The following is a 9,002-nucleotide window of genomic DNA, read 5'->3' on the forward strand; positions in this document are numbered from 1 at the left end:
CCCATGTTGTACTTCACTAGACGTGTCATGTTAGTCATGCACATGGAGCAGATTACAGAGGTGCGACGACACGTCAAGTGCGTTTTTCCACATCAACCTAATTCATGCTTTGACCTCCGTGTAATGAGGCAGCAATCTCGCTCATTCAGAGTCTGCACCTGCAGCTTAAGTAGGTCTATTAGCCTGTTAGCTCTCCACATACAGTATTTGTCATATCATGCGTCTCTGCAATCGCTTGTGTGCTGCTAATAAAGTCATTTGATCTTGGTGGCTTGACACGGTTTCATTCACCTCAACATGCTTCTGATGTTGTTATTGTTTGCACTGTTTGAGATGTCTGCCAGAGGGATTCGTCATTTAATGATTATTAGAAACATCTCATTACAAGTGTGGGCAATTATTATGCGAGCAAAGAGTAGCTAAGACATGTCTTCTGAACTGATAGACAAGCTTTTGTCCAAGGTGTCATTCACCCATCGCCTGGTTAAACAGTGGAGTAGGTTGTTTTTTTAGGAAGATTCCACAGGACATCAGACCTGGGTTCGAATACTATTCAAACAGTTTCAGAGTTTGCTTTAGCCTGCCCGGAGTGCCATATGGTCTGGTTTGCACTTTTGCAACGATTTTAGCGGTTCCATTGTACTAGGCACGCTCGATAAAGCCCAGCTAAATTATTCAAAATTATTTCATACAGCAATTTAACCCAGGTCTGCATTTAGGACAGTATTGCAAGAAGGGCTCCCCTGAAACAAACTTGAGATCTGCGTCTCAGAAGTTTCAGAATCTATTGGGATGAGTAAAACCCATGCATATGTCATTTTATGACGATACGATAGCACAGCTCGGACATAACGTACTCTTCCCCATCCCAAGACAACTGGAAGTTGGGGTCTTGCCAGACAGAGATGTAAGCGAACTCTGGGTTGTTCAAACAATGAGGAACATTACTTCAGAGGCTGTGTTACTGATTAGACACAGATGCACAGAGCGGAGCCCCTTCTACCTGCTGATATAAGTAGCTGTGGGGGACACAGTGCCGTTTCTACATTTGTGTTGAGCTTCGCACAGCTGTCTCAGGCTCCTATTGCCCATTTTGGTGAAGGAGGAGAAACCGGACCGGTACAGACACAGACGACATGGCCTTCAGTGGAACGTGGCAGGTGTATGCTCAGGAGAACTACGAGGAGTTCCTCAGGGCCATCTGTGAGTTTCCTAAAGATTCATTACATTGCACCTATAGGGTTGTTTAGGGCTGAATCTGAAATGTATGTGCTTGATTCCTCGTGTCCTCTTTCTCAAAACTCATTGGAGGCTAGAAGATTAATGGTACCTCCCCTCTGACCTTCTCATCTAATGAGTTTTGAAAAGGAGAGAGGATGTAAGGAATCAAGGAAATACAAGAGATTCGACTATAGATTCCCAACTATGACCCAAAATGAAAAGGTAGGGTTTGCCTCCATGGCTCCAATCCTAAGCTAATGAGTCAACCTCCTGCCCATCCATCAGCACTCCCAGAAGACGTTATCAAGCTGGCCAAAGACATCAAGCCCGTGACAGAGATCCAGCAGAACGGCAATGACTTCGTCATCACCTCCAAAACTCCTGGCAAGTCCATCACTAACTCCTTCACCATCGGCAAAGAGGCTGACATCACCACCATGGATGGCAAGAAGCTCAAGGTAGGCAATCCCAATGTACCTGTCTGTGGTGAATCTATACTTATGAAAGTATTGATTGATTCACTGACATATTGTTAAATCGACAGGTTTCATCTTTGAATTGAAGTAAAGCAATGCTTGGTAGTTTAAAAGTTCTGTCTTATGGATGTTCTGTCTTATGAGGGAGGAGGGGGGTCAAGACGATCGTCTTGTATCTGCAGTTAGTGTTATGTCTTGTTCAGTCTTCCAAGTTTCTTAGCTCATCTGTCGTCACTCGTTATTGCTACACATTACTGATCGCCTCTCTCTTCTCTGGCCCCTACAGTGCACGGTCAGACTGGCGGGAGGGAAGCTGATGTGCAACACAGAAAAATTCACACACATCCAGGAGCTCAAAGGCGGAGAGATGGTTGAGGTAATTTGACCTAATGTTGGTAACACTGAATAATAACACACTACACATTTGTCAGTACATTGTGTCAAATATAAGCATATACAGTTGTGACATATGGGGCACAGGTCAAACAAGCTGGCTATTTCTACCTTAGGTGGTTTTATTTGTATAATAGTGACCTGACCACAGTAACTAAACACTTTTCACTACCTCCCCCATTTCAGACGCTGACAGTGGGCTCTACGTCACTCATCAGGAGGAGCAAAAAGTTGTAAACCTGGAATGGTAGCAGGCAGGGGGCAGTCCTTGGCTATTTAAATAAACATGCTTGACGTAAAACGTGTGGTTTATTATGTGTGCTGTGAACATGCTGCTGTGCATCATCTAATACACAGTAAACACTGATTGGATAACAGAAAAGTATTCAATCTACACTACCGGTCAAAAGTCTTAGACCAACTACTCATTCAAGGGTTTTTCTTGCTTTTCACAATTTTCTACATTGTAGAATAATAGTGAAGACATCAACACTATGAAATAACACATATAGAATCATGTAGTAACCAAAAAAGTGTTAAACAAATACAAATCTATTTTATATTTGAGATTCTTCAAATAGCCACCCTTTGCGATATTACTGCACGGGTTGGAACTAGAAGCACAAGCATTTCGCTACATTCGCATTAACATCTGCTAACCATGTGTATGAGACCAATACAATTGTATTGTATTTGCCTTGATGACAGCTTTGCACACTCTTGGCATTCTCTCAACCAGCTTCGACTGGATTGCTTTTCCAACAGTCTTGAAGGAGTTTCCGCATATACTGAGCACTTGTTGGCTGCTTTTCCTTCACTCTGCAGTCCAACTCATCCCAAATCACCTCAATTTGGTTGGGTTTTGGGGATTGTGGAGGCCAGGTCATCTGATTCAGCACGTCATCCCTCTCTTTCTTGGTCAAATAGCACTTACACAGCCTGGAGGTGTGTTGGGTCATTGTCCTGTTGAAAACCAAATGATTGTTCCACTAAGCACAAACCAGATGGGATGGTTTATCACTACAGAATGCTGTGGTAGCCATGCTGATTAAGTGTGCCTTTGAATTGTAAATAAATCACAGTGTCACCAGCAAACACCCCCAAGCCACCTCTTCCTCCATGCTTTACAGTGGGAAATACATATGGGGAGATCATCTGTTCACCCACACCGCATCTCACATAGACACAGAGGTTGGAACCAAAAATCTCTAATTTGGACTCCAGACCAAAGGACACATTTCCAGCGGTCTAATGTCCATTGCTCGTGTTTCTTGGCCCAAGCAAGTCTCTTCTTCTTATTGGTGTCCTTTAGTAGTGGTTTCTTTGCAGCAATTCGACCATGAAGGTCTGATTCACATAGTCTCCTCTGAACAGTTGATGTTGAGATGTGTCTGTTACATTTATTTGGGCTGCAATTGCTGAGGCTGATAACTCTAATTAACTTTTCAGCAGAGGTAACAGCAGAGGTAACTCTGTGTCTTCCATTCCTGTGGCGGTCCTCATGAGAGCCAGTTTCATCATAGCACTTGATGGTTCTTGATACTGCACTTGAAGAATCTTCAAGAAAATGTTCCGTATTAACTGACCTTCATGTCTTAAAGTAATGATGGACTGTCGTTTCCCTTTGCTTATTTGAGCTGTTCTTGCCATAATATGGACTTGGTCTTTTACCAAATTAGGGATATCTTCTGTATACCCCCCTACCTTGTCACAACACAAATGATTGGCTCAAACGCATTAAGGAAAGAAATTCCACAAATGAACTTTTAAGAAGGCACACCTGTTAATAGATATGCATTCCAGGTGACTACCTCATGAAGCTGGTTGAGAGATTGCCAAGTGTGTCATCAAGGCAAAGCTATCATCAAGGCAAACGGTGGCTATTTGAAGAATATCAAATATAAAGTATATTTAAATTTGATTAACACTTTTTTGGTTACTACTTTTTTCATAGTTTTCATGTCTTCACTAATATTCTACAATGTAGAAAATAGTAAAAATAAAGAAAAACCCTTGAATGAGTAGTTGTTCTAAAACTTTTGACCGATAGTGTAGATTTCACACATGATTCAAAATACACAGTCTATAATTTCACAGTGCTCTTTCAAGTCGGGTACATAAACTCATTTTACATTGTAAAACAAACCACTGAATCGCTAATGCATAATTTACATTCAAGATGTACAACTAAAATAAAAACCTGTATCCTGATTCAAATGAATGTATGTACAGGTGCTAATCTACAGATTTCACATGACTGGGAATACAGATATGCATCTGTTGGTTACAGACCTTTATAAAAAAAGAAGTAGGGGTCGTGGATCAGAAAACTAGTCAGTATCTGGTGTGACCACCATTTTCCATAAATGTTGTCACACTCCTTTTCAATGGCTGTGCGAAGTTGGTGGATATTGGCGGAAACTGGAACACGCTGTCATACATGTCAATCTAGAACATGCTCAAAAGGTGACATGTCTGGTGAGTATGCAGGGCATGCTCAGCTTCCAGGAATTGTGTACAGATCCTTGCGACATGAGCCTGTGGATTATCATGCTGAATCATGAGGTGATGGCAGCGGATGAATGGCACGACAACGGGCCTCAGGATCTTGTCACGGTATCTCTGTGCATTCAAATTGCCATCAATAAAATGCCATTGTGTTCGTTGTCCGTAACTTATACCTGCCAACATCATAACCTCAATGCCACCAATTTCACACTCCCTCAAAACCTGAGAGAAATAAGCTTTTGTGCGTATGGAACATTTAATTTCTTTTATTTCAGCTCATGAAATATGGGACCAACACTTTACATGTTTAATTTATATTTTTGTCCACTGTACGGGGTTATTGTTTTTTTAGCTGAAACCTTCCTCAGCGTACATGGTCATTACTAAATACACAGGTGGCCACAGGTGTTCAAACTGATGGGCAATATTGGCCAATAAAACCAAAGCAGGGGATATTGTTTAGCCACTATTTGAAGTTGTGATTCTCACCTGATGACTTCAGGACAGGCTGATCTTTCCATTGAGCTGCTCCAGTGGGCTTGCTCCGGGAAGTACGCCAGATGGCCCCACTGGGCACAGATGTCAATTCAATGTCTATTCCACATTGGTTCAACGTCATTTCATTGAAATGATGTGGAAACAATGTTGAAGGGGTCTGAATACTTCATGAATGCACTGTATCTAGTATCAGGCATAATTACACATGGTCATTGACCAATTTTATCAAATGACTGCAAAATAGAGTTGGTGATTGAAATAATTAATACTGGGGTGTGTTCATTACGTCTTTCAATGGGAAACCGGTTACCGTTTTAAGAACCAAAAGGATGCAAACAGAGCAAACAGAACGAAATGGGGATGGACCTCCCTGAATTTGTCCAATACAAACTCTTGTTTTCGTTGCAAAACGTCTTCTGTTTGAAGTAAACGGTTTCTGTTGCAAAACTTTTTGCAAAAAAAAAACTATGCTTACACACCTGAAATGATTACTTCGATGAGGCTCCTAAAGTCCAACTTTCACTAACAACCAACAAATGAGTGAAATATCTAACACATTTTCAAAACCCAGCAGTTTTAATGGGCTAGTTTGACACACACATCAAATCCTCACATGCACTGGCCCAGCACAGATAGGCTCGCTAGACCTACACAAAACACTTCAGGTTCATGCCATTCACAGGGTTGTTCTTTATTTTTTTTACTATTTTCTACTTTGTAAAATAATAGTGAAGACATCAAACTATGAAATAACACACATGGAATCATGTAGTAACCAAAAAAAAGTGTTAAACAAATCAAAATATATTTGAGATTCTTCAAAGTAGCCACCCTTTGCCTTGACGACAGCTTTGCACCCTCTTGGCACACTTGACAGCTCACCCAGGTGGGAGAAACAAAATGATTAAGACAGGTATTCACCCAGCAGACTGTCAATCAAAATGCCCAAATGATCTTTCTTCTTCACCATCAAAATCACGACAGGCCTACAGCACATGTCAAAGTCATTCCACGGGGTTGGAGGGGCGAGTGTCCTCAGGTTTTCGCTCCTCCCTTGTATTTGAATGATGAATTAAGGTCACTAATTAGTAAGAAACTCCCCTCGCCTGGTTGCGTAGGTCTTAATTGAAAGGGAACCAGAAACAATCAGACCCTCCATGGGATGAGTTTGAGACCCCTGGCATACAGGTTCATTCTAAAATGGTGCATATTCGGGCAACAACCATGTGCAAAGATGGAGTCAGATTGGAAGCCAATAAACAACCAGTTCATGTGTTCTTCTTCTTCTTCTTATTATTATTATTTGAGTATAATGGTGGTTGGTATTCAATATGTTGCAATACCACCCCCAACTGGACTATAATATTAACATATTTTTAATATTATATATATATATTTTTAACTATCCCATTCCACTACTTTGACCTTATCTATGCCTGCACCATGCCAATGGCCTGGGAGGATGGGACACCATCACTCAACACACCCTGTAACTCTAATTAAAGTCAAATCTGGTATACCCAAATACCTCTGCCCCGTTCATGCATCGCCAAAGATGGGGTTTTCTACTCTCTCCACCTAAACAACGTGATTGGTCAATTGAACATTTAATCTACATATTGGTCAAGTTTTTTGTAATTGATTGGGCGTGTTCCTCTGCCCAGACGCATGATAATAATAATATGTACCAGTCAACAGTTTGGACACAGTTTGGACACATTCATGGTTTTTATTTTATTGATTTATTTACTATTTTCTACATTGTAGAAGGATAGTGAAGACATCAAAACTATGAAGAAAAAAAACATATGGGATCGGGTAGTAACAAAATATATTTGAGATTCTTCAAAGTAGCCAACCTTTGCCTTTGACAGCTTTGCACATACTTGGCATTCTCTCAACCAGCTTCATGAGGTAGTCACCTGGAATGCTTTTCCAACAGTCTTGAAGGAGTTCCCACATATGCTGAGCACTTATTGGCTGCTTGTCCTTCACTCTGCGGTCAAACTCATTCCAAACCATCTCAACTGTGTTGAGGTCGGGTGATTGTGGAGGCCAAGTCATCTGATGCAGCACTCCATCACTCTCCTTTGTGAAATAGCCCTTACACAATCTGGAGGTGTGTTTTAGGTCATGTCCTGTTGAAAAACAAATGATAGTCCCACTAAGCGCAAACCAGATGGGATAGCGTATCGCTGCAGAATGCTGTGGTAGCCATGCTGGTTTAGTGTGCCTTGAATTCTAAACAAATCACTGACAGTGTCACCATGCTTCAAGTTGGGAACCACACATGCAGAGACACGGCGGTTGGAACCAAAAATCTCAAATTTGGACTCAGACCATAGAACAGATTTCCACCAGTCTAATGTCCATTGCTCATGTTTCTTGGCCCAATCAAGTATTTTCTTCTTATTGGTGTCCTTTAGTAGTGGTTTCTTTGCAGCAATTAGACCATAAAGGCCTGATTCACAGTCTCTGAACAGTTATACAACGGCGCCGGAGAAGATGGCTGCCGTTTTACGGTCCCCTAACCAATTGTGCTATTGTGTGTTTTGACAAACTACGATCACGTATGTCATACCAACAGGACATTGAACTGTAATATATTATGTTTCACCGAGTCGTGGCTGAACGACGACATGAATAAGATGCAGCTGGTGGGTTTTTACGCTGCATCAGCAAGATAGAACAGGGGTGGCGGTCTGTGTATATTTGTTAACAACAGCTGGTGCACGAAATCTAATAGTAAGGAGGTCTCGAAGTTTTGCTCACCTGAGGTAGAGTATCTCATGATAAGCTGTAAATCACACTTTACCAAGAGAGTTTTTCTATGTTCTTCGTAGCTGTCTATTTACCACCACAAACTCAAATCAAATCATACTTTGTCACATGCGCCGAATACAAGTGTAGACCTTACCGTGAAATGCTTACTTACAAGTCCTTAACCAACAGCCCAGTTCAAGAGAGTTTATTTGCCAAATAAACTAAAGTAAAACACAATAAAAAGTAACACAAAATAACAACGAGGCTATATACAGGGGATACCGAGTCTGTGGTGAGGTACAGGTTAGTCGCGGTAATTTGTACATGTAGGTAGGGGTGAAGTGACTATGCATAGATAAAACAGCGAGTAGCAGCAATGTACAAAACAAATGGGGGGGTAAATCTAAATAGTCCGGTGGTCATTTGATTAATTGTTCAGCAATCTTATGACTTGGAGGTAGAAGCTGTTAAGGAGCCTTTTGGTCCTAGACTTGGCGCTTCGGTACTGCTTGCAGAGAAAAGTCTATGACTTTGGTGACTGGAGTCTTTGACTATTTTTTGGGGGGGCCTTCCTCTGACACAGCCTCGTGTATATACAGTTGAAGTCAGAAGTTTACATACACTTACGTTGGAGTCATTAAAACTAGTTTTTCAACCACTCCACAAATGTCTTGTTAACAAACTATAGTTTTGGCAAGTCGGTTAGGACATCTGCTTTGTGCATGACAAGTAATTGTTCTAACAATTGTTTACAGACAGATTATTTCACTTAATTCACTGTATCACAATTCCAGTGGGTCAGCAGTTTACCTACACTAAGTTGACTGTGCCTTAACAGATTGGAAAATTCCAGAAAATGATGTCAAAGCTTTAGAAGCTTCTGATAGGCTAATTTACATAATTTGAGTCAATTGGAGGTGTACCTGTGGATGCATTTCAAGGCCTACCTTCAAACTCAGTGCCTCTTTGCTTGACATCATGGGAAAATCAAAAGAAATCAGCCAAGACCTCAGAAAAAACATTGTAGACCTCCACAAGTCTGGTTCATCCTTGGGAGCAATTTCCAAACGCCTGTAGATACCACGTTCATCTGTACAAACAATAGTATGCAAGAATAAACACCATGGGACCACGCAGCCGTCA

General features: G+C 41.2%; 1 protein-coding gene across 1 annotated transcript; it reads left to right on the forward strand.

Annotated features, from left to right (window-relative positions):
• Positions 1–991: 991 nt before the first annotated feature.
• On the forward strand, positions 992–2,391 carry LOC115114877 (fatty acid-binding protein 10-A, liver basic). Its single transcript, XM_029643368.2, has 4 exons — positions 992–1,203; positions 1,507–1,679; positions 1,984–2,073; positions 2,277–2,391. The coding sequence occupies exons 1-4, from the start codon at positions 1,137–1,139 to the stop codon at positions 2,325–2,327; spliced, it is 381 nt and encodes a 126-aa protein (XP_029499228.1). The 5' UTR covers positions 992–1,136; the 3' UTR covers positions 2,328–2,391.
• The last annotated feature ends 6,611 nt before the right edge of the window (positions 2,392–9,002 follow it).

Source organism: Oncorhynchus nerka, linkage group LG3 (genome assembly GCF_034236695.1).
Source record: "Oncorhynchus nerka isolate Pitt River linkage group LG3, Oner_Uvic_2.0, whole genome shotgun sequence".
NCBI classification, from domain to species: Eukaryota; Metazoa; Chordata; class Actinopteri; order Salmoniformes; family Salmonidae; genus Oncorhynchus; species Oncorhynchus nerka.

Coding starts and splice junctions, on each gene's coding strand:
- LOC115114877 (XM_029643368.2), top strand. CDS start 1,137: ATGGCCTTCAGTGGAACGTGGCAGGTGTATGCTCAGGAGAACTACGAG. Junction 1,204..1,506: donor GGAGTTCCTCAGGGCCATCT/GTGAGTTTCCTA, acceptor CCCATCCATCAG/CACTCCCAGAAGACGTTATC. Junction 1,680..1,983: donor TGGATGGCAAGAAGCTCAAG/GTAGGCAATCCC, acceptor TGGCCCCTACAG/TGCACGGTCAGACTGGCGGG.